We start from the raw sequence: 27,298 nt of genomic DNA, 5'->3' as shown, positions 1-27,298 counted from the left end.
AGCATCTTCAATTAGTTTCTGAAAATATAATCAATGAGCATCTATTGACGTTTTTGTTACTTTTGAAGTTCTTTGTTACTTTTTTCTTTCTTCCTTCGGCTCGCATCCTATTATTATTATTATTATTATTATTATTATTATTATTATTATTATTATTATTATTATTATTATTATTATTATTATTATTATTATTATTATTATTATTATTATTATTATTATTATTATTATTATTATTATTATTATTATTATTATTATTATTATTATCATCATTATTATTATTATTAACATCATCATCATCATCATCATTATTGAGGTGACGAGCTGGCAGAATCGTTAGCACGCCGGGCGAAATGTTCAACGACATTTCTTCCGTCTGCACGTTCTGTGTTCGAATTCCAATGTGGTCGGTTTTGCCTTTTATCCTTTCGGTGTCGATGAAATGGGTACCAGTTATGCAATGGAGGTATGTAATCTACTTAATCCCTTCCCTCTATTTGAGGCCTTGTGCTTCCAGTAGAAAGAATTATTATTATTATTATTATTATTATTATTATTGAGTTTGTTGTTGTTGGTATTATTATTATCATTATTGTTATTATTATTTTTATTATTATTATTATCATTATTATCATTATTTTTATTATTATTATCATCATCATTATTATTATTAAATGTTTCACTTTTGCTTTATATTTTTACATGTTGGCTCGAAGTCTCGCCCAGAGATCTCAAGAGACAACACGTTAGACGTTCAATTTGGTGTTACGACTAAGGTGCCATATATTTGGTTTGGCATAAAGTATTCTTCTAGAGAACGTTTAAGAAAACATAAATAATTTATAATTTTTTTTTTTTTTTTGAAATTTGGGATTACAAAGACATTATTTTAGGTAGTATATGGTAAGTCCCCATGAGCACTCCTTTTTGAATTTCTGCCATTTTGGGATTTCCCGGTATCGAAACTAGGTAGCAATCAGCCCCTTTTGTTATCATTCTTTGAGCACCTATTACAACAGGTGTTGTTTCAGACTTTAGGTTCCACATTTTGCCGATTTCTACTTCAAGATCTTTATACTTGCTCAGTTTTTGGTAGGTTTTGACAGATACATTTATGTCGATCGGGACACTTATATCGATGGGAAGGCAGGATCTTTTGTCCGAAGTCCTTCAATAATATGTCTGGCATATTTGCATCTATCTTTCTGTCAGTTTGAACGGTGAAGTTCAAGAAAAGTCAAATGTGGTCATTTTCAAGCACTGAAGGGGCTTATCATTGGTCAGGTCGAAGTTTTAACAATGGAGCAGGTCCAAGGTTTTATCCTGGGGCAGGTCCAAGTTTTTATCATGGGGCAGTTCCAAGTGTTTGCAAATTATCCAGTGAATATACTGTGTTGATCCATCATGCCTTTTGAGATACTCTGTAGGCGCAAGAGGACTGCACACGGACACAGCATGGTCGATGGTTTCATTTTGTTGTTTACATAGACGACATGTTGGGCTACTGCCGTTCTTTAATATGTTGGCCTGGTAGCTTCTTGTAGGTAGGCATTGATTTTGGGCTGCTATGTTAAACTCTTCTGCCTCTGATTTTATGCCAGCAGACACTAACGATTGATGGGTAAGAGCTTCGCCAACATCAGTATTATCAGCTCCCTTTGCGTACTTGCCACTGAGAGGTTTTTCTTGCCAAGAATATTTAATGCAGCAATTTTAGCACGGGTTTTAATAGTGTTTTCTGTGCTTCTTCCAGTACGTCTAATTCTGGGATATGTTGTATTTGAAATTCACTTAGTTCTTTACCTGTTTTGCTACTGAATATGATGTTTTCCTGTTTCCTGCTTTAAGACAAGTTTTAACATCCAGTCATGAGAGTTTTTCAGGTAAGTGTTTAGGCCAATAGCGACAATCATCATTGTTAATTCCAGTTGTAAAATCCACGGCCATCCTCTTTTCTTGGTAGGTGAAGTTGTTCTATATCTGACTTAGGGTAAATATAGAACGATTTATTATTATTATTATTATTATTGTTAATATTACTATTATTATTATTGAGTGAGAGAGTATCGCATGCCATCAAAGTGAAACTGCGGCACAATAATATGAAGCCCAATATACTCATCATGACAACCCGTCTGATAAGAGTACACCAGGCACATGCATCACAGCCATATGTGCGTGACATGGTGATCTTATATCAACATAAACATCGCATGACCTTGCAGGTGGGGCTCAGTTAGAATGGTCTACAAGTTAAGTAACCCATCGCGCTCAAAAGGTCCCTCAATAAGATTCGTTTAAAGATAATCAACGAAACACCCATGTTTTCAGGGGTGACTTATTCAAATCTGAACGAAATCCTCTCAGCACATGGCTATGATGTTCCCCAACTACTTCTGCTCGGTATCAGAGATACACATATCGTCAGCCACTAAGGAACATGCTGAACTGGTTAAGGTCAAACAACTGACAAATACTGACAAATCTGTGGTATTTTATCCATCTTTTATACCAAGACATCTTTTATACCAACACAAAACAATGTACATGATAGCACTTCCAATCAGTTAAGATCAGAAGTCATGAGAGTCACTGCCTGGTACTGCATCAGGGCATTTATTATTACTATTATTATTATTATTATTATTATTATTATTATTATTATTATTATTATTATTATTATTATTAAGAGACGTAACGTCGGAGAAATGCTTTACTTTATCTGTTCAGATTCTTTAGTTTTTGAGCTCATATTCTGCCTAGATCAACTTTGCGCTCAGCATCGCAGGGTGGATAGTATGAGGTACCGGTTAAATAGTAGATTTGATGCTACTGGCGTGCATGCTCCCTTCAAAATTGTTACTCTTTCAAGCAAAATTACTAATCATTGGAATCGGTAAATATGTTTTTAATTTTGCCATTTAAGCGACGTATTGTTTGAATCTATGGGCCTCGTTTTCTTGTAGGATAGAACATTACGCAACATATTTTGCTTTTCATTGCTTCGAGCATAATGAGCCCAAACTTTCATTTTACAATATGGAAAAATTCCAGTTAAAAAGTTTTATCGGTATGACTTGTCAATTACATGCGAAGTGTGTTTCTGACTTAGCTAATAACAGCAGTGAAAGGAAAAGTGTGCTATATCCTCTCCCCCTTTCTCATTCTCTTTCTCTCTCCCTCTCTCAGTCGGTAACTGATTTACCACTATCACTAGAAACAATAGCGCCTACGATCATAAAGATGTTGGAGACAAGTATGATATTATTACTACAACAGTATGACGTGGTGACGATTGTGTCCTATGGGTACTACTTTCCCAGAACGTCTTTGACGTTGTGTAGTTGTCGCAGCTGTTATCAGGCACGATTTCCCTTGTTTTTCTATTTGATTGAACTTCACTCTGTGGTCAAGTGAATTATTCAAATTCAGTGGTAGCCTGAAAAACTCAATTAACTCTCACTGCTTTCTGTGAGACAGGAAAGATGGCTTTTGTTATGTCAAAATTATAGAAGGTTCTCTATTGGTTAAAGTGACAATATTTCTGGTAATGTTTGAACGTAGAAGAATAATCCAAGCCTTCCGGAAGGAATGCATGGGTTATGTGCAACTGCAACAAGTTCATGACCAATCATCTGTCCTAATTTCAGGCTAATTTCTCTCTAACTCTACAGACACGATCAACTCAGTCTTCTTATGATAATCACAGAACATTTAATCTGTTCTGCATTCAGCCGAAATTGATTCTTAGGCGAGACCTTCGTCAGGATGGCCACATGTTAACTTTGTTGATTTGGGTTTACTTTATATTATGATTCATCTGGGCTAACTAAAACATATTTTTGAATTTCCTGTTTGTTATGGATGTAGAAATGCAAAGAACAATGGCAATAACAAAGAGAAATATGTTCGGTCTTCAAAATACCATAGAAATCTAATGAATAAAAGTTGTGTTGAAAATTCTAGTATGATGGTGGACGTAAAATATTTATTACAATTATTCTTTTTATTTTTACTTTCTCTTTGTTTATTTCTTTATCTGTATTTGTGAGAACACGTCTTTGTACTGAATAATGTTGAATAGAGAGCTACCTGCAAAATCAATGCAAGTTTACTTAATACTGTGTAAAACCACAATAATAAGAATGAGTATATGGTAAACAGATAAAATAATTATAACTGCAGATCCTGGCGTAACAACTGCGGCAATTATAGTAATAATAAACTCCCAAGAAATTCGAATAGAAAGAAAAACAGCGTACAAAAAGCCAACAAATTTTTGTACAAGCAAAAGTGATTCAAAGATATTAGTAACGAAAATACTTCGAATAACATCCACGGTAACTGCACCAGCAATAACAAAGCTACGAGATAAACACATGCATTAGTGAATGTTTCAATAACTAAAGAAAAATGCCTTAGCACTGGAAGTATATTGTTTGTCTCAGCAATATGGTTATGAATTTTACAGGATGTCACAATTGAAAGATACTTCGTTCAAATGCTTTTGTAGTACGGATATCATTTTCAAATAAGTTGGCTTCCCTAGTGTGTCAGAACTGTGTCTCTTACTCGACTTGTCCATAATATATATCTGGTATCTCTGTCGTTTTTTTTATCTTAATAGAAAAAGTAAGTATAAATGAAACGATTACCACAAAAAAACATCAGAAACCGAAATGAAAATTATATTTCAACAATAAGTGCATGTGTGATAAGAAGCTTCCTTCCCTCCCTACCACGTGTCCCTGGGCTCAATCCCACTGCATCGTACCTTGGGGAAATGTCTTCTATACTCTGGGACCGACCAAAGTCTTGTGAGTGGATTTGCTGGTCGGAAACTGAAAGAAGCGCGTCGTGCTTATAAGCATGTATATATATATATGTTCGATATATATAATTCAGTCTGTTTTTAAGAGGCCAGCTTTGAGAGTTGCATTTCCTCACGTTCGGTAAAAATGTGTTAATTATGATAGTTTGACCTCAGTAGTCCCTCATAGCGTGAGACATTCTTGTATAGTAATGCCCTTATATATATATATATATATATATATATATTTATATATATATATATATATATATATATATATATATATATATATGAATGTATGTATGCGTGTGTCTTTGTCCCTATCAACGCTTGACAGCTGCTTGTGGTTTGTTTGTGCCCCCGAAACTTAACGGTTTGGCAAACAGAGGACTGATAGAAAAAGCCCGAGGCTAACAAAAATGTATTGAGGACGATTCTTTCGACAAAAAATTCTTGAAGGTGGTACCCCAGCATGGCCGTAGTCTAATGAGTGAAACAAGTAAAAAATAAAAGGTAAAAGAAATTCTCGAGCCTCCGTCCCCCATTTTCGTATTTTGTTTATTGCGCTGTCTTAAAGTGCATTACAAGAATGGACCTGTGGCCGTAGTCGCTTTCTTTCTTGTTTCAATGGTGATAGTGACCAGAGAACCAGTGGAAGTAACGCGTGTTTTATCAAAAGCGTCAAGTGAGCAATAACATGAAAAGCAGAACAGTAGCAGAACGACGAATGCACAAGACTCACAATAAAAACGATTTGACTGATAAAACAAACAAATAATAAATAAATAAACAGGAGAAACAATGTTAGTAGAAGTAACATCTGTATGGTTGCTAGATATGCAAGAAATACACGTGATAACGAAAACACGTTGGAAATTTACAAACCAAACAGAAGCAATGATAATGATAATTATAGTCTAAAAAGCAACGGAGGCAGTATTGCTAAAAAAACAAAAAAAAAAAAACAAAGACAAAAACATTGGTAATCTTTGTAGCAGAAAGAAATCACAGAAATGTCAATATCACTTGTGACTGCATGACGAAGAGGGAGCATATAGAGTGTATTTTGCTTCTTATCTTTCGTTTGGTTGTATCAGCCACTGGATTGTGGCCATACTGGGGCACCAAAACGATCCTAGTCATTATCTGTTTAAAGCCGGGCACATATTAAATCGGTCTCTTGTGCCGAGCCGCATTCGTACGGGAATGTAAGCAAATATCAGTTGCTAAAGGGTTGTAGGAGACAAACACAAAGACACACATACACACGCACGCACACACGCACACACATTATATATATATATATAGGTGCAGGAGTGGCTGTGTGGTAAGTAACTTCCTTACGAACCACATGGTACCAAAATCAGTCCCACTGCGTGGCATCTTGGGCATGTGTCTTCTACTATAGCCTCTGGCTGACCAAAGCGTTGTGAGTGGATTTGGTAGACGGAAACTGAGAGAAGCCCATCGCATATATATATATATATATATATATATATATATATATATATATATGCCTGTGTTTCTCCTCTCACCAGCATCACGTGACAACCAACACTGGTGCATTTATGTCCCTGTAACACTAGTGGTTCGGCAAAAGATACCGACAGATACTGGGCTTACAAAGAGTAAGTCCTGGGGTCGATTTACTCGATAAAAGGTGGTACTCCTGAAATAAATAAAAGAATATATATATATGTGTGTGTGTGTGTGTGTGTGTGTGTGTGTGTGTGCATGAAAATTCACACGGGCTTCCTCTCAGTTTCCATGAACCAAACTCTCGATTGGCCAGTGTCTATAGTAGAAGACAGTTACACAAAGTGCTGCGCAGTGGTATTGAACCCAAAATAACCATGTTTCAAAACGATCTTCGTAACCATAGAGTCGTGTCTGCGCAATGGAATATCGACCAAATCTCCGTCTTTAACCGAAGACATCAGTTAATAACATTGAAACACCTAAAATAGAAGAAAGATGAAGGCTAAAATGCCTTTTAACCATAAATTTAATTTATTCGATTCAGGTTGATCGGGCGGCAATAAAACAACAACAAAGACATCAAACACATTGCCTCATGTTGCATATTTTACATCTAGGAATGAAATATCACGCAAGTGAATTAAGGAATTACTATGTTGAGCAAGTTTTTCGGATACATGGATTGTATTTGGAAGTGGACTACTGATGATGTTGTAGTACGAATGCGATTCGGAAAATCAAAAGCAAGTGCAAAAGTTGTGTTGTGAAAATAATGGACTTTTCTTTGGAGCAGACACAATTACCTCATCATTAAGATGGCATGAAAATGGGGACAGGAAAAGTGAAATCACACTAAAGTGTCCTTTAAGCACGAAAGAGAAATTGTTTAAAGTGCTCGGATTTCATGTTATGCTCGATAATAGTAAAGAATGTGTCAACATTAACGATGTCACGAAATCACTCTTCATAAAACGTCGAAGTACTCTTCTGTTTTGTAGTTTCTGTTATATATATATATATATATGTGTGTATGTGTGTGTGTGTGTGTGTGCGTGTGCGTGCGCGCGTGCGTATGTGTGTGTGTATAGATATATACACATATATACATATCTAGATATATATACATACATATATATATATTTACATATATATGTGTGTGAGTGTCTGTGTATGTATATATTATATATACACATACATATATATATATATATGTGTGTGTGTGTGTGTGTGTGTATGTGTGTGTGTGTGTGCGTGCGCGCGCATATGTGTGTGTGTGTATAGATATATACACATATATATATCTATATATATATACATATATATATATATATATATATATATATATATTTACATATGTGTGTGTGAGTGTTTGTGTATGTATATATATATATGTGTGTGTGTGTATACATGTGTGTGTGTGTGTGTGCACGTGTGTAACACTTAATTGAAATTATTTATATGGTAGTGCGTTTCTCACAAAGATATATTAATTCTAAAAACAAATACTGCACTATAGCATATTATGTTTTGTTCGTCATTCCATATAATTTAATCCTCTAAAGGAAGAGTGAAGCAGAAAAACAACGTTATTGATGAAATTTATTTGTAAAAATTTATTAAATTTGAATTCGCTCATGTCTTCTCTTACGTATGTACATTAGGGAATTGGACTGGAAGGATTGCTAGATTGTAGAAAATTATTTGCATTAATTCTTCCAGTTATTTACGTCCTAAGTTCAAATCCTGCCTAAGTCAACTTTGCTTCACATATCTCTGCAGTTGATAAAATATATAGCAGTCCAGTAACGGTATAGGCTTCTGCGATAAAATCACTCCCCTTGCAATTGTTGTCGGTGTGTGTAAATTATAGTCAATGTCAAACATGTCCGTATATATGTGTACGTTTGGAACACTGAATGGAATGGGGTTGATTCGATGCAATCTATTAATTCCCTCCCCTCAAAATTAATTGCCTGGTGTCCAAATTAGTAAGGGTCTTTTTTTTTTACATGTACAAAATATTATCTACACAAAAGTGATAGAAAAGATGAAAATATATAAGCGCAATTCCTTCAAATCGATTATCATTAACCCTTCGTGGGCCGGTAAGGTCCCTTGGGACCACAGCAAATTTTAAAAGTTATGCAACTTTTAGATTTTTTATTTAAGTGACTTTATATCTTTATTGTCAATAGTTTAGGCATACGCATACAAATTTTGAGTTAAACATTTCCAGTTATATGGATGTTATAGCATAAAATATGGCCATTTGGGTCCAACTGGACTCCATTGGCCTTTTGTGAAATTATTTTTTCTGCACTTTTTTCAGATATTCTAAACTATAAGTCAATTTTCTTCGTATTTGTATTGGTATGAATCGATATACTAAATGTTGTTTCATTTTATATTTAGTGCTATATATATAATTTATAAAACTATAAGAAGTGTTGATTTCTTTCAATAAAGGTTTTCTTTTTTCAGTCAATAAATTATATTCTAATTCCCCTCCTTTAAACACAAATAATTACAAATATCTATCTATAAAGTGCTAAATTTCTTGTTCTGTATCATGCACTCACACATATATACAAGATTAAACAAATATTACGTAATGTATAGTGCGGAAATGCGACAGAATAAAAGGAAGTACCTCTGGCGCCCAATGGCCTTTAGTTTAATTCCAACACCACCGGCCAACAAAGGGTTGAAAAACAGATAATGCATTTGTACAACGAATCTCTTGCAACATCATTTGTTTCCAACATTCCGGTAATAAATAAGTGAAAAACCCAAATGCTTACAATTCCGAAATGGTAGTTCTTAGGAAAAGTTTCTTAGAAAAAGCCTAACACCTCTACCGCTTTGTTTCCTTTGAGCTTCTCTCTGGACACAAAAGAAATCTTTGAGTTGCTGCTACTCCACCCCATTTGTGTAGTCCTACCAGAATAAAAAAATCTTCATTGAACCTAGCATGAAGAGCGTTGTATCTTCCGCCATTCCGATATGGTGGCAAGCAGGCAGAATCGTTAGCACGCCGGTTTAAATGCTTAGCTGCATTTCGTCCGTCTGCACGTTCTGAGTTCAAATTCCGTCGAGGTGGACTTTGCCTTTCCTCCTTTCGAGGTCGATAAAACAAGTACCAGCCTAGCACTAGGGTCAAATTGCTGGCCTCCCTCGAAATTGCTGGCCTTGTGCCACAATTTGAAATCTATCTTCAGCCATTCCTTTGGTATCTCCTATATGATTTCTGCAGACAGCTCACAAGACTCATAATTCAATCATTCCGTCCCACATCCACTACTCTGGAACTCCTTCACTGCTGTTGAATAGTTCTAGAACTGCTTCAAGTGATCATCCACTGTAATAACCCACATGCTTACAAAATGCACGTAAACAACGACCTGTTTGCCAAAATGAGCAAAATCCTGTGAAAGTCATTCTTAGATTTATTTAGAACTTATTGTCTAATAATTCCGTTTGAATAATAGCCATGCTTTTGACCTAATTTAAGCTGATAGGTATGACAGGAAGCAATAGTGCATGTGACCAGATTGAAGAGACTGATTATATTATTATTCTGTTTTTTGCTCGCTAACTTAATCTTTTTATTCAAGCAATCGCTGAACTGAAAAAAGTAGTGGATGGGGAGAAATAAATTTTAATATTCATAAACAATTGTGGGAATTAAACGGAATGTTGAGTATGCTTTTAAATTTTATTTTCGTAATTGCTGAGGCGGTGAGCTGTGAAATTGTTACGACTCCGGGCGAAATGCTTAGGAGCATTTCGTCCGGCTCTTTTCATTCTGATTTCGAATGCAGTTGAGGTCAGCTATGCCTTTCATTCTTTCGTGCTCGACAAAATACGAACCAATTGAGTATTGAGATCGAGGAAATCGACTTCACTATCCTACCAGAATTTATCACCTTCGAATAAAGTTAGAAACGGTTTTCGCGATTGTTTGATGGCTTTTATATGGTATTTTTTCCCATTGTAACAAAAACCTCGGTACACAGTATTTCATCCGGCTTTTCACATTTTGCGATGGAATTCCTTCAAAGTCAGTATTTCCGTTCATATTTCCGGTTTCAATAAGAAGTAGCTCCAGTGAACGGTTGAGATAAGTGGTAAAGAGAAGCTCCATCCTTCACTACAGGAACCCTTGTGTCTAAATCTGAAATCGCTTTATTATTGCACTTTACATTCTGAAATTATTTATTTTCTATTTTCAAACCCCACTGAGGTTATCTTTGCAGTTCATTCCGACAGAGTCAACAACATCAAGTACTGATTTAATTCTGTGGTCAAGTTCATTGACCTCACGTTTAAACTCAGAATTGCTGGAACGGTACCTAAATCTGAAGTAGTTATTATCTTCCTTTGCCGCGTACCCACAAATATAACATCACGGCACACGAAGAAAATAATGATATAATTAACAAATATAACCATAACTAACCACACCACAAATGGAAAAGAATTTTAACTGGTGTATATGTCACACGCAGATTAACAGCGAAACACTTGTTTAATAATTGTAATTCGAGAGTCTGAAGTGAATGGTATAAATGTATACTCTTTTACTTGTTTCAGTCATTTGACTGCGGCCATGCTGGAGCATCGCTTTTAGTCGAGAAAATCGACCACAGGACTTATTCTTTGTAAGCCTAGTACTTATTCTATTGGTCTCTTTTTACCGAACCGCTAAGTTACAGAGATGTAAACACACCAGCATAAGTTGTCAATCGATGGTGGGGGTACAAACACACACACACACACACACACACACACAAACACACACACACACACATATATATATATATACATATATACGACTATACGATGGGGTTCTTTCAGTTTCTGTCTACCAAATCCACTTACAAGGCTTTGGTCGGCCCGAGGCTATAGTAGAAAACACTTGCCCAAGGTGTCACGTATGAGTATTTTAAAAATATATGTCATGCCTTTATTATATCACTATTTTTCTTTATTCTTCAAATGTATTTTATAAATGTAAACAACTTACTGTGTGTGTCTGACCATCAAGAGCCGGTTCCCGCCATTTTCCTTTGACAATAACATCAGCCGAGTATTGTTCCTTAAGGGTGTCTATCTCACCGACTTTGGCAAATTGCACCACTATCTGGACACGAACCTGCAACAATGAAAATAATAATAATGAAATCGTGTGTATAAAATATCAAAATTGATTTAGTTTATATGTTGACTATCAAATCGATATGGTTACATTAGAAATATTATATAGAATAACAAGCAGGCTTTAAAGCAAAGTGAAACAAAAATATGTTTAAGTGTTGCGTTAACGTAAAATATATAAATTTTTCTCTTTACTCTGGTTTTGTATTCTATCAATGTCACTTTATCATTTTTTTAATTTGCAAATGTGAAACGAAATTAATACAAATATCAGAGTAACACGTATTTTAATCATTTAATTTTGTTTCTATAGAGAGGAGAGAAACCTTGTCAAAACAGCATATCATTTTGGGGCCAATATTTAAAAAGTCTCATATATGTTTAATAACATTTCAAACAAATTTCAGAGACAAAACCATTACAGTCTAAGCAGAAATCTCTTTGTGGGTTGTATTCTGAAAATTCGGATTGATTTCAATAATTTGATGACGATGAATCAAACCACATTTTATAGATATGCTACTTTTATTAATTTTAATAAATTACTCTTATCAATAGTGTTATTCTTTGCATCCAGATCATAGCTGATCGAGAGAATATGTGATCAAAGGTGTGTCAGTGATACCATGTTGTCTTTCGTTCACCTGTAAAGTACTGCAACTACATAGGCCCAAAGATTTTGTTCACTGAGAAAGTATGGTGAAATTACGTAAAAAGTGTCACTTAATATACTAAGACTTCATAAGCCACCATACTAAAATATATGTTGCGTTTCATCTGGCACGTGGTGCAAAACATTCATCTTGCTGAAGTACCCTCTTATTAATTCACAAATTCGCATATATATATACATAAAAACTTGCATACACAACGTACGCACACACACGCACGCACACACACACACGCACGCACACACACACGCATTCACACATATGCACACACACGCATATATATACACGCTTGTTTGTATATCTATCTATCTATCCATCTATCTCTGTATGTATCTATCTATCTGTCTGTATATCTATCTATCTATCTATCTATCTATCTATCTATCTATAAATTAAACAATAGGGTAAAAAATTGGATATTAATCAATATCAATTTAATACCAGGGAGCAAACACATTAAAAGAATCAGGGAGATTCAGAAAAAATATCTGAGATCTCAAAGGATTATTGTATAGGTATATGTAAAAATATAGATAAAAGAGTCCGCTAGGTGGACTGCTAATGTGCTAGAAGAAGATCACATGTCATGTGTCTACTTTGAGAATTATTCGGTCTTAGTAGACACATGACATGTGATTTTCTTCTGGGCACATTAGCAGTCCACCTAATGGCCTCCTTTATATATATTGTTATAAATACATACATGCATACATATATATATATATATATATATATATATATATATATATATATATATATATATATATATATATATATATATATATATATATATACGCAGTGGCGCTTGTGTGTGATAGAAAGAACTATTATCTTATCAAGAAGTGCTGCTACATATTTGGTTGCAGTAGATAAAAATTTCACATTGAAAACTTTTGCTTAATTCCTACTTCTTTTGGCACTCGGTTTTCTACTACATTTGGAAACCTTCCAAATTATATTTAAAAAATTAAAACAATAACATTTGTTTGTTTATATGTAGATATTAATATATCGAGTGTCATATTAAGTAGTCCTTTACGTATGCTACAAAGCTTTATTTCATTTGGACACAAGTTGTTTTATTGAGCAAAAAATAAACCCTTCAGCAATATATAGCAACACTCACAAAAGAAATCTATTCGTCTGTTAATTCCTTCATTGTAATTTTTTTAATATTTTCAGCAATATTAGCAAATGTCTATTTTTGTTTAACGCCACTCTATTTCAAACTTACTTTAATTTAATGAAAAGTAACGCTGTATGATGCCAAAAGTCAAATACTTATTTGGAATATAGAAATTTAGTCCCGGTTCATGTATTATATTTTAACACAGTTTGTTGCAATATAGACAATAAACAGCCTATACATTGAATAATATTCTTAGTTAGTCTCTCTATTAAGTTTGTTAATTTTTGGGTTATTTTTTTATGTTGCTTTCAAGAAGAAACGTCAACATTTATTGGACTACAATTTTGAATACTTTAGGGGCAAAAAGATTTTTCGATATTCTACGAAGTATTGAATGCATTTAATTAATAAAATCAACGTACTATGAAGTATATATGTTGTCCGTTATTTCTCTGTAGATATCAAAATATAGAAGATATATATAACATTTAAAAGAGAAAAATGGCCATAAAAAAACACTTTAATAGAATAAACATTTTTACTGATCGTTCGATACAAGCAATTAAAACAATTTAAATAAGGTAGGGATAAATAAAATCTGTAAGCAATTATCCATTTCAATGGCAAATATAGATATTAAAAGCAATACAATCAAAGGTTATTAAATGTTACCCTTTCAATGTAACCATTCAACATCTCTGATCTTTGTATAGATTATTCCAATTATTGGAGCCTTATTATTTAACAGCGATAAAAAAAATTGTATAAGCTCAATTTTGCAATATTAATTCGGAAAAATATCACTTAGACATTTATGTCTGTCGTTTTTTTAGGTTTGATCAATTCTGTTCATAGTCATCTGTTATTGGAATATTATACTAAGTAAAACAGAGCGACACTTTGAATTACAAGCGATAAAACAACGAGAAGTTATAATGTATCTTTGATTGCCGAGTCAATACAGTTTACATCTTGTACATTGCAATGTCTTTGAGACAAGTATAAATTTCACATCAAACCTTACTTTACAGAAACTAACATCGTATTTATTACTTATTTCAGCTTTAGAGCATTTTTCCTTAACACTATACAAATTAATCATTTAAGTAGATATGGTCCTTAGCGCAAAATAATTTTTAACATGATAAAATTCACGTGGTAGAAATTGTAGATTGACACACTAAATTACTCGTATATTTAGGTTGCCACATCAACATTCTAATTGCAAACCACTACACGTTTATATCTCCTTAGACAAATAAATCTATTGCAACGACTCTAAAAATAATGCACCTTGTTATAATGATAAATTTACATTCCTTTAAACGAATGCTGTTGCTTTCGTATACTGCCAAAGTACTTAGCTTATTCAGACAGATAGTAATTAGTTAAATATATGAGGAAAAATTATCTTTACCTAAATGATACTTTTCTTTCGATTCATACACAAACTGCACGCGCGCAAACACACATATATGGATATATGTATGTATATATGTATGTCTATATGTTTATGTATATACACAATGTACACACCTTGTCTATGTAAGTGTAATTTCGTAATGTGATCTTTTTCATTATATAAACGGATATTTGCATTCAGCAATAAATTGATTTGCGAGTAGAAAATATACAGATTTGCGTGTACATGACCGTTTGGAAGTGGGTGTCTCTGGCTTATATCTTTCAGTAATAAAACACGGAAACATACGAGCAGACAACATATTGTATGTTGTCTGCTCGTATGTCTTCGATCACAGACTTAGTCAGAGCTCACACCAGAATCATCTACAACATTGAGAAAAAGAAAAGCAACAGCTGAACTTTTAATGCAATCAGTACTAGCAACGTATCGCGTACACAAATCTCTCACACTCACATATAAAAACAGACCTATCACTCACATGAAGACGACTGCTAGACCTGCACTGACACCCTACTTTGTTGATTTTAAGGACATGATGAATTTGAGAAATATAAAGACGGCTTTAGCTAAGGCCAAAATGAACTTAACCATAAATATTCTGTAGAAGCCTGATCTACTACTTTATAAAAACCAATTCCACGTAACCATTCGTCTCCTATTTTCTTCTTGGTATCCTTCGATGCTTTTTGACAAATATTGTAATATATTTCCATCACGTTATTTCAACGGAGAGCAATATATCCTTTTGTGTATAAAAATCAATTGTAATCTAATTTTTTGAAGCTTTTCTCATTCTCTGCACTAAATTCATTTTGAATAACAGAAACAATTTTGATGAATAAAATCTTCTGAGATGTTTACGTTCTACAGTTTAATAATGGTAGTTTAACTTTTCATCATTCATCATCAATAAAACCGAACAATTCTCAAAGGTATTAGTGAAATATATCCTATCCTTTTCTCCTCTTCCTGGCTTTTTTCTTATTTTTACTTCAGTTTTATGTACGTTGTGCATTTGCAATATATTCCACTTTATTTCATTATTTTTCATTATCATCATCATTATCATGATCATTACCATCACCAACACAATCACCATCACCTTTATATTCAGCATCACCACCCTCCTCATTATAACCACTACCAACATCACCATCACCACCGCTACCACGAACACTACCACCACTAACACCATTACCACCACTCGGATAAACAGCGCATGACCTTGCAGGTGAGATGCAGTTACAATTTTTTTTATACCGAGCAGCCCGTCCCACTCAAAAGGTCTTTGAATAAGGTTTGTTTAAGGATGTTGCACGAAACACACGTTTCCAGAGGTGAATTATGCAAACCCCAAACAATTCTTCTCAATTATGGCTGTGATACTGCCTCCACTGCTTCTGCTCGTGATCAAAGATGCATTTGTCGTCAACCACTAAGGGACATGCTCAAATGGTTATGGTCAAACAACTGACAAGCAAATCTGTGGCACAGAGCAGAATATTTGTTGTAGCCTATCGTTCTGATTTCAAATTCCGCCGAGGTCGACTTTACCTTTCATCCTTTCGGGCTCGATTAAATAAGGCAACATCGATTTGATGAAGGGAGTGAGCTAATGTAGAACACCTACATCTGATCATTATAAACAAAATCATTTGCGCAGGTCATTCAGTGAAAGTTGAACACTCATACATCGCCTTCGACGTGGGAGTCCATCATTAGCATCATCAGCATCAACGTCATCATCGTTATTATTATCATTGTTATGGTATGATCACGATCGTATCATCATCTTTTCAAAAATCACTTTATGACGTCCAGGATGGGGAGGTGGTGAAGAAGTTTCTGAACTATCATCAATCTCGTTACGATATCTTCACGTTCATCCTAACCATTTTCATAATTAATATTTTCATGATTTTTTTTCTCTTTATGTATTACTCTTGCTTTTCTCTCATCCTCATCAGAAAAACCATCATGACAATCACCACCATCACCGTCCTGAATATCACTAGAATCTTCATTACATTCTTTATAGTCTCAAAACAGTCATTATTTGTTTCATGGTTTTATTTTATTATTTTTTCTTTTACTCCTTTACTGGTTTCAGCCAGAGGGTGGAGCGCCACTTTTCAGTATTTTGGGGTCTCGTTTTTGTAGTGTTTTTGGTGAAGAAGCGGGTTAGACGAAGCTGCTCTTCCTTGTGCCTCCCGCCGCGAAGTGGGTTCACCCGGGATTTCAGATAGAAATTAGCCCAGGTGCCTTGTGAAAGTTTTCACATCTTCACCTCGCAAATCTCTGAGGTTGTTTGGCAGGATATTAAGCAGTTGTGGTCCCTTGAAACTCAAGCTGTTGCAGTACAGTGTCCTTATTCGAGAAGAAGAGGGGTCTTTGGTATTACGCAGGGCTGTATAGTTCGGTGATTGGTATAGCTTTTAATTCGAAATTTGGGAGATAGACCTTCCAGGACCTTCCATATGTGTATCACGGAACATATTTTGCCGTTTACTGTTAATCCTTTACTTCTTTCAGTCATGCTGGAGCACCGCCTTTAGTCGAACAGATCGACCCCAAGACTTATTCTTTGTAAGCCTAGTACTTATTCTATCAGTCTCTTCTACCGAACTGCCAGGTTACGGGGACGTAAACATACCAACATCGGTTGTCAAACGATGGTGAGGGGACAAATACAGACATACAAATATATAGATATACATATATACGACGGGCTTCTTTCAGTTTCCATCTACGAAATTCAAACACGAAGCTTTGGTCGGCCCGAGACTACAGTAGTAGAAACTTGCCCAAGGTACCACGTAGTGGGACTGAACTTGGAACCATATGGTTGGAAAGCAAGCTTCTTACCACACAACCATAAATTTTTTACTACTTTTTTTTTCAATTTCTTAACAATGCTACTGTTGTGCCTGCGAACGGGTTCGAAATCAACACTATGTCAACAGCAAAGTAGTTGTAAAAGCGCGTGACTCAGAGGTTAGGGTATTCGACTCGCAATCGTATAGCCATGAGTTCTATTCCCGGTAGCACGTTGTGCCCTTGAGCAAGGCACTTTATTTCCCTTCAGCTTGCAAAAATGAGTTGTACCAGTAATTCTAAGAGCCAGACTCTGTGTCACGCTAAATCTCTCTCTTTAAGGGGACACGTGTTCGTGGAGTGCTCAACCACTTGCGCGTTAATTTCACGAACAGGCTGTTCCGTTGATCAGGTCAACTAGAATACTCGTTGTTGCAACCGACGGAGATCAAGGCTATATTAATCTGAGACATCGTTATAGTTGTGCAATCCACTATCGATTCGACATATGCTCAGCATTGCTCTGTTCGTGATCATACTGTCATTCTAGTGCTACAGAGTACAACATTATCGAATGTAGCTATAAATGAAGTCGGAATGGTATAATGTCGAGGCAGTTTAGCTACTATTTTATGCAGATCAAGCGACCGCCGAGAGATGTCCCCATTGTGTCATATGCCAGCGAATATTAAATGTTCACTCCGCAGCACAAGAATAGATGGAGTGAACTAGTGACATGGTTTTCCTTCACTAAAATCCTGTTTTTTCCCTTCCTAATGTCCATCTTCCATTGGCTCTATACTATGTTCTTTTACTTCAGTTGACCTTCATATACTTCTACTTCAAATTTACGCTGACGATGGGTTAAGTCGGATTTTTCTTTTTTTGTTTCGGTTTTTTTAAATTTTTTATTTTGTCGTACGCAAACACAGATGTATTTCCCTTGTCGAATTAATCCTATTCCAATCTTGTTAATAGTGAAACAATACATTCCCCTTCTAGCACTAGTTCCAGTGATTTTTCCTCTTTGGTTAATTCATACTGCAGAAAATTTACCTCAGGTGATTGTTATTCTACTTTGTGCTCTGTCTTATCGAACAATCTTTGTTGGATCTATATACGGCAACATACTGATGATAAGGCATGAATATCGACTATCTATATCAGGGACTTCGACAAACTATCGATCGGTTACACGCGATTCCAGTTCTTTATGTTTCTGAAAAGTGCGCGGAATCTTGTCACACAATGAAAGCCAAATGATATTTGCAGGAGACGTGTATGAACAATGAATACAATAGAAGACAGAAGATAAAACTGAAGCAAAATCTCAAGGGTCCGATGTAAATATAAAGTTGAAGAAATTTCAAAGAAGTATATTAAAAATGATTAATTAACGACAAATAATTAAACTAAATTCCAAGCTAACAATCAACAAATCTCTCACTTCTTATCTTTATGCTTTTCTTTCATTCTCTTTCTGGTTCTAAATTCACTTTCGTTTGTCTTATCAGTTTCTCACTTGAGATGTTTGTTTCAAACAAGTATTTTATCTAAATTTCTTTGTTCTACTTTGCCATTGTAATTTTTGCCAGAACAATCGCTACTACTATTACCACAGTTACACTCTTTATTACTCTTGTTATTATCGTTGTTGTTATGATTTTTTTGTTTTTTTTTTTGCGATCGTTGTCATTGCTGATGTTATTATTGGTGCTGTCTTTTATACAACGTCTAGACATTTCTCTGTAAATTTGTAGTTCATAAGCCCGATTAAATTATGCTTGGAACATATTTCTATACTCCGTATTGTCATTGGAACAATGCTAGAAAAATATTCTCGAACATAACAATATATAACAATTGATGTTCTATCTGATATTTTTTAACAGAGTTCTGTACTTTCTTTGAGCTATCGAACAATCATTTTTGGTAGAAATACATATTCCGATCAAGAGACAACTCAGTTGTAGATTTCGGTATATTTATTCACTTTATTTGAATCGATAGAGCTTCATTGCATATAGCTATAGAAATCTGATTTTTAAATGTTGGGAACTATACATAAAATTTTGTTGAAAGTAAGAAACATATTCCGTTTCCTTCTTCCAGTTGCATCGTAAATGCTGATAATCTATTTTAACGAGTAGTTACGTCATCACTGAACTACATACAACAATGATACTTTAGCTATAAGCCCGCCATTAAATAGCTTACTATAATACATATGATAATGTATTTATGAATATAGATGCACACACAAAACTAATGTATTTCTAAGATAACATTAACATATAACTATTTTCAGTTTATTTTAATAATTTGATCAGACGGAGAAGAGTAACACTCTTGACTTTTGCAGGATTTTTCGAGAGTAGAATCAGAATGGGTGTTAGAAACCATGAATCATGCAGAAACAGCACAAAATTATCACAAACAAGAAACCTGAGGCGAATGCTTGCAAAACAGTGGGCTTAGCTTTAGAAACTCAAGGGCCAGGATGAAACTTTTAAACAGAACAAGGTAAGGATTTTAAATCATCACTTAAATAATTCATGTAACCGTTGTTGGAGTGCTATCAATGATGTTTTCGGTAAAAAAAATTATTTCTTCTTACATATCGACACTACAAACAGCATTTCTAAACATTATAAGAAGCGTGATGGAGCATAAAACTAACGGAGAAGGCTAACTGAGATGAACACGAATATATCATTGTCGTTAGTATGTCTGCATAACTCCTTTATATCAAAATAGTTTTCCTCATGTCTAATACCAATTTACATTAAATTTAGAGTTAGTGCACAAGGAATAATATATTCCTGGTCATTCACACAGACTCATTGTTAGGAAATTATAAGCATATAAACAAATATAACCATTATTTAATATATTCATAAGGCAATGAGCTGACATAACCGCTACCATGCTGGACAAAAGGCTTAGCGGCAATTTGTCAGTTCTGAGTTCAAATTCCACCGAGTATGACTTTGCTTTCATACTTTATGGGTCGATAAAATAAATACCAGTTGAGCACTGGTGTCGATGTAATTGCCTTACTCGTCTTAGTCAAACTTGCTGGCCTTGTGCAAAATTTAAAGCCAATATTTCATATATTTAAGCATTTTCAGTGAAATAGGAAATAGAAGAAAGCTGACGGTAGATTACGTCAGTAAACGTCAAGCCACAAGAAAAGTCGTAGAAGTTTTCGTGAATATGATTGGCTGTGACGAATGACGTAAACTAAAGATTCGGGAATGTGCCTCTCTTCTATATAAGAAGTAGAATATAGAACTACTCTGAATTTAGTGTGTTTAATAGAATGATAATAGTAATAAATTGCAAATGGGGGAGATGTTTAGACCCAAATTACCCCTCATTAGCGGGTTTGTAATCAAAGGCAAGAGAATCTTAATTTTGTCATCCTTTAAATGTAACTTGGTTTATAATATCTGCGGTTTCCATTCATTTACTAAGATGATGTACTTTTAGTGAATGACTGCTATTTCTAGCAGATCAAGCTATTAATTAAGATTAGTGGCTATCAATTTAGCAATTATGTGATCTAGTGTTCACATGTAATTGGAGGGAATACGATACAAATACGTGATCTTTCAACCGTTTAAACAATACTCGATTGATATTCCATGCTCACAGTAAAATGGTTTGCTTTCTCTCATGTAATTACATAGCAGTTTATTTCCATTGATTTCACTTCAATCAACTTACGTATAAAACCAGGTTGCTGTGCAATGTGTAGAAAATTTATAATATAACGTTTAACGTTTGCTCGAGAAACATGCTGTGATTTAAGTTCTGTGTGATATTGGGAAGTGAAGAAACTAGAAACAAACACTCATCTTTATAGAAACAACAAATGACTTAATGTGACATTAGGTCTTTAAAAGTAGTTCTATCCGTTGTTCAGGTTTGCTGGTTTAGCAGAACTTTATAACAAGGCAAAATAACTTGCGTTATTTATTTCGGCTCAATGTGAAATTTTTTTTACTTTTCCAAGTTCAATGAATTAAAGCACCATTCACGAAGAGGAGTGTGCGTAATTAACTGTTCTTTCCCTAATAATTCAGAGGTTGAAGGTTTAACAAGTGGTACTGTACTATGAATACAGTGAGTTCAAATAGATCAGATGGTGTTTTGGTTTACCATGAAGTTAGTTTGACTTACGCCGCTCGCCAAAGTCAGAGAAGACTTTGAAGTTTCTTTAATAAAACAATATTTATAAGGCGTTGTCAGTTAAGTGATTGTGACGTAAGTAACAATGATCAACTTGATTATGACTAAGTGACTAAGAACTCAGTGACTAGGGTCTAAGTGGGCTATTTTGATGTCTATACTTTTCTCCCAGAACAACAATAACCAATAACATAATATCAGCTATCTTGTGCCAATCAGGAATCGAAACATTTGTGCGTATTCGCTTCGTAGAAAACTATGTAACACTTGTCGCACTATATTAGGTTAAACATGCTGAAATGAGTTTTGCAGATTTGCCGAAACGTTTGAGGGCCTGGATGAAAGCATTAAGGCATTTAGTTTCGTTCTTCTATTTTTCGTATTTATAAACCATCGTGTCAATTGTATTTATTAAACCCCCAAATACATATAAACTATATCAGCAATAGCCGAGATTACGTTGAAATGACTATAGCTTTCATATAAAAATATATTAACACTGATGGAAGAAATTATTATTATTATTATTATTATTATTATTATTATTATTATTATTATTATTATTATTATTATTATTAGTTGAAATAAAGTTTATTGCATTCGGTTAAAAATCCAGCATTTATTTACTGCTTAACTTATAACACTTAACTTTGATTATATAAATATATATAAAAAAAGAATACATATGGAGTTGAGGGCAAGGTTAAATGTTAGGATAGCAAACAGAAATAAATAGATGTTTCCCTTAGAAAATGTCAGATAGTTCATTCGTGCTGCCGTGAATACAAAATAGACTTGTCTGAAGTGTAGTCCTAATATTAAGATGATTGCTATCTGTCGAAATCGTTTGTTTCAAGTGTTTACCAAATTGTTGTAAACATACACGTAGTATTTAAGAAAAGTGAGTCTTCGTATTTTTCTTTATACCTACACATATATACACAGACACCAAAAAAAAAAAAAAGACACAGACGGACACAAGTGTTCGTATTTGTAAGAAAATCTCTAGTTGCATCTATGGAAGAATAACATAACCACACGCATGCGCGAACGTGAATCGTTGTATGTATCTGTGTGTAATTTAATACTTACCTATATTTGTTTGTGTGCACGTTTAACAGTAGTTGCATGTGTAAGGATATACTATCGATACACACATACCTTTATTGCTGATTTTGTTTGTTTTTAATTCGTGTTGCCCATAGATAGCTTTCTGAGACAAGAAATGATATTTAGAAGCCCAACTATTGACTTGAGTAGGAATTTTATTTGATTCGGCTTCAGATATTTTATATTTTATTTGCAGAGTAAACGTCTCTCTCTTATTTAACAAAGACAGTAATGGAATGTTGTGTATTTTCCATGGAAGCCAGACCTTGATAGTTTATTTGCTCAAGCTATGTCGAATTGTCTGTCTGTTGTAGTTCTCTGAATGGAAAGGCAGTTCGTCGATCGAACACAAAAACACAAATGTTTGTAATATGCAGACAGTATTGTATTGTATTTGTTTCCCTCCACTTAATCACTCAAAAGTTTCATTCAAATTATATGTAATTACTAAATTGATAAAATGTTATGTAATGTTAAAAAAATGGAACGTTCCACAATAAATGCTTCTATTTTACAATATATTAAAATACCCAATGTATAAAACAAAAGCATAGAGACACGAGAAATGTGACATGTATGACTTTGTTACAGGCAAAGAGAATATATTTTCAACAAATATGTGCTGAACCTATCTAGACGTTCTAATAGAGATTATGGGGCTATGTGCAGGAATTCAGTAGAGTTATGTATCAGGTTCGGTAATTTTCAATGCTAACTTCAACATTCGTATGTAGAAAAATAAGAAATTTTGTAAACAGACAGTCGCTGCATACGGGTTTGTACTGCATGTGTTTTTAATGAATGTGTCGGCAAATCGTAAATTTATGATGATCTCCATCATTGCATCTACAAAATACAGAATATCGCACAGAGAAGAATGCATTGACTTGCTACAAATAGCAGGTAAATCCTCAGCCATGTCACGTTCTACTGTCTTAAGGTAAACTGGCTACAACAGGCAACGGATATTAGTGATTGCAACACCTTCAACCATAGATATGCTAAATTATTGCAGGCATGGTACTAATCACTAACAGCATCAAGTGTATCGTTTCCCTGTTATTGTTCTAACTGTAACATTTACTATGTAATAAAACAAAGACGCTTTGAATATCGAAGATCAATATTCCATTATTCAATGCAATCTCAATAATACAACCTGAAATAGTTGTTAGAACGAAATTTTGTGATCTCTTGTGCTTCAATGGAGACTACAAAATTACAAAATTCTAAGAAATGTTAAACGTTTGGGAATCATTTCCTACTGACCAAGGTTTGAAATTGCCACCTATGCTCTAAGTGCACTAATATATTTGGAGAAATTTGAAAGAGCGCAAATATTTCCTGCTATATCTGTCTATATTATCTAGTGTTCTTTGGAAAATGAATTCCCAGAAGAATAAAATATCCTGGAAGTTAGCCAAATGTGTTTCTGTAATGATGTATTTAGCCCTTATTAAATGATAATTCAGGCCATTATATCAAACTTTCTGGCACCACGAGAATGAAGGTTTTATGCCTTATAACCGATATTTTGCTTTTGCAATCACTTTCTTGGCCTTCACGACAAATATTCAATTTACTATTGCAATGTAACCCTAATCATTCTAAGAAATAATACTCCCCTGACAACAATTGATGATCATTCTTTTACGACTGATATTTTTCCCCTCGAAAACAAAATGACTTTGTGTGTTTCAAATATTCGCATTACAATGTACTACACTTGCTTCAGTAAACAGATAAATTATTAGTAAATGAATCAACTATCTATCAAAATGACTTATGTAGTGCAAACTCATGTGCTGAGGTCGTCTGTTTATACAATAACTATTCTCCGTGCGAAGGTTGAACCACTTTTGTATAAAATAAGAAATCTGAGAAATGCAATGAAGGGTAACAGTTATAACGAACCTAACTAAACTCTGTAAAGAATTTATTTTGGATTTAATGCTATGTAAACGAGGAATTTAAATGTGGTTAGTTTTGTCTTGGTCAACTACCAATCCACAATCAATGAAATAAATAGATGTGCTCCATTATGTTGATAGTGAAACCACGAAATTCACGAAAGTATGAGAATGTTGATTTTCATAAAAGCTCTGCAGTTTCAGTTTTCTGTAGCTACAATATAAACGAGTTAATTGAACAGACGTTACCATACTTTCGGAATTGATTTCAATTCAGCATAGTTAGTTATAAAAACATCTGCTATATAGTGACGAGTATTATCTCCAAATCTTCCAAAGTAACTAGAGATCATGTAATAAAATGATCATTTTTTAAAACTTTGTGTACCCATACATACATATTGAGTAATAATTTCACTAGGTGAATAGTGAGGAATAAATCAACAGAGGCTTCTGGATCGCTGTTGTTTTCTTCTATGTAAACCTAAGGTTATCCCAGACCATTCAAAACTTATTGTTTTGGCCATGGTACCTTTTTTCGAAATAAGTTTATATAGAAACACGTCATCATCGAATATGCACTTGCTTCTTGAAGATAATATGTGTGACACGGATTATATGTAGCTTACATTTCATGCAGTTGGCCAAGAATCGTAGCGTGGAACAGTTTACACCTGCAATGATTAGTTACAGAGAAAATCAAATTTAGTGAATGTATCAATAGATTTCAATGGTAACATCATCTCATTTTGCACAAATTCAGTGTAATAGCTAATTATAAAGTTTTGCTCTAGGCATAAGATATCTCTACCATATGTTTACAGATTATTTCTATATTTGAACATATATCAATACCAAACATTATAACACTCTTTATAGATATAAATTAATCTCACTTTTATGAAATGATGTCCCCTTTTTCCGAGAGTTTACACAAAAGACCAGTAAAATGTTGCCTTCTCTTTGTAAGTAAGAAAACTATTTCATTTAAGTGAATATTTGCTTGAGTACATGTATAGTGTATAACCGCTTCTTTATCTGTAAATAGCTTATACTAAATAGTAGCAATACAAAGCTGTGAGAGGCAGCGTTGATAATTAGTGAATGTTATTTTTAACACTGATCCCCCTCTGTGCACATATTGTAGAAGAATGGGATAGTTCGAGCTAAGATTCTCATGATGCAGTGCATAGAAATTAAGACTTACTGTAATTAACCTCATTTTTGATCTACTTCTAACATAATATAATAGACCATAACTGAACGAAGATGTATAAAATATCTTATATATATATATATATATATGAGAGTTATTGGTATCCAGAAGAACCAAGATGGCTGGTAAGACTATGTACGTGCTACGGGAGGACCGTAGTTAGACTATCGGTTCGATAATAATACGAGTGAGGAGTCTAATGCAGGTTGTGTGTAAGCATGTATATGTTAAATAAAATGAGACAACAAAGCCAAGGCTGTGTGGAATTAATAGGATGTTTATAAAGAGAAAGATAGTCTTACAGTTGCTTCTGGGATATTAGGGATATCCCTTCATCAGAAACAATATGTGAGATAGAGTTAACTAGAGGGAAATAATAGAGTTCAATATAAGAAGTTATTTTTGGAAAATGATGACTATAGGAAGTATAAAGGGAAATAAGAGAATAACAATAAAAATAAGAATATATGTAGGATGTTAAAGTTACAGTTCCATTATCCAAAGAAAGTGTAGAATGGGTAGAAAGGCTTCTTGCCCATGGTATGGAGATTCCGACTGGAGTTCATATTTTGTTATTACAAATGGATAGTGTAGAGACATAAATTCCACAAGGCCTTGGCATTGTTGTCTCATTTTACTTAACACACACACACACATATATAATACACATGTGTGTATATATGAAAGCGGTAAATGAATTTATCCAATGAGACAAAGCTAATACTATGATATTCTAGATAACTAATCGATATTGATATTCTGGGCTATTTTAAGTGATTTCTTTCGTTCATTTTTCGTTTTTCAAGATGTCTACATAGTTTTATTTATTACTGTCGAATTGTTGATCATATGCCAACTGGCACGGTAAGGCAACATTATGGTTTACACAAATAAATATATAGGCTTGAAATTAATGTTAGCCATCCAGTTTAGATACGAATGAAGAGAAGCAGGTGTTAATACAAAGAAACTTCTGTTTTTATACCGACAAGTTCTTTGAAGATAATTAAAATAAATAACACTGACTGAGAATTAGAAAATATATGTAAGATTGTTATCATTTGACGCATAACAAAAATTATAATGGAATACAAGGCTTTCCGATTCAAGAAAATTCTAAAATAAACGATGGCTGAATTATATGTATGTCATGTTTTTTTTGTAATTTTGTTGAGTAGACGTGGTAGTTACTTGATGAGCAGCCCTATTATCAAATATTTTCATACGAATTTGTTCTAAGTTTTTTTTTTTTTCAGCTATTTTGTAACCGGGAGTGCATTATTTAAAGAAGGTAAAATATTTCTTGAAGATTTAGCTGCTCTTTCCACCAGGTTCTGTTATTAGCTTGTTTTCTCTCGTAGAGTATCTAATTAATTTCTCTTTGC

The 27,298-nt window shown here is 34.0% G+C and overlaps 1 protein-coding gene across 1 annotated transcript in view; it reads right to left on the bottom strand.

Annotated features, from left to right (window-relative positions):
• LOC106876210 (uncharacterized) overlaps positions 1–27,298 on the bottom strand; it is a 493,844-nt gene that overhangs the window by 265,748 nt on the left and 200,798 nt on the right. The window contains exon 2 of the mRNA XM_089359095.1: positions 11,313–11,441. Within this exon, the coding sequence (XP_089215221.1) occupies positions 11,313–11,441 (129 nt within the window). The remainder of the gene's footprint in view (positions 1–11,312; positions 11,442–27,298) is intronic.

Source organism: Octopus bimaculoides, chromosome 10, assembly GCF_046866305.1.
Source record: "Octopus bimaculoides isolate indiv1 chromosome 10, ASM4686630v1, whole genome shotgun sequence".
In the NCBI taxonomy this organism is placed as follows: Eukaryota; Metazoa; Mollusca; class Cephalopoda; order Octopoda; family Octopodidae; genus Octopus; species Octopus bimaculoides.
The sequence above is the reverse complement of the archived record's forward strand: the minus strand, read 5'-3'. Positions and strand labels throughout refer to the sequence as shown.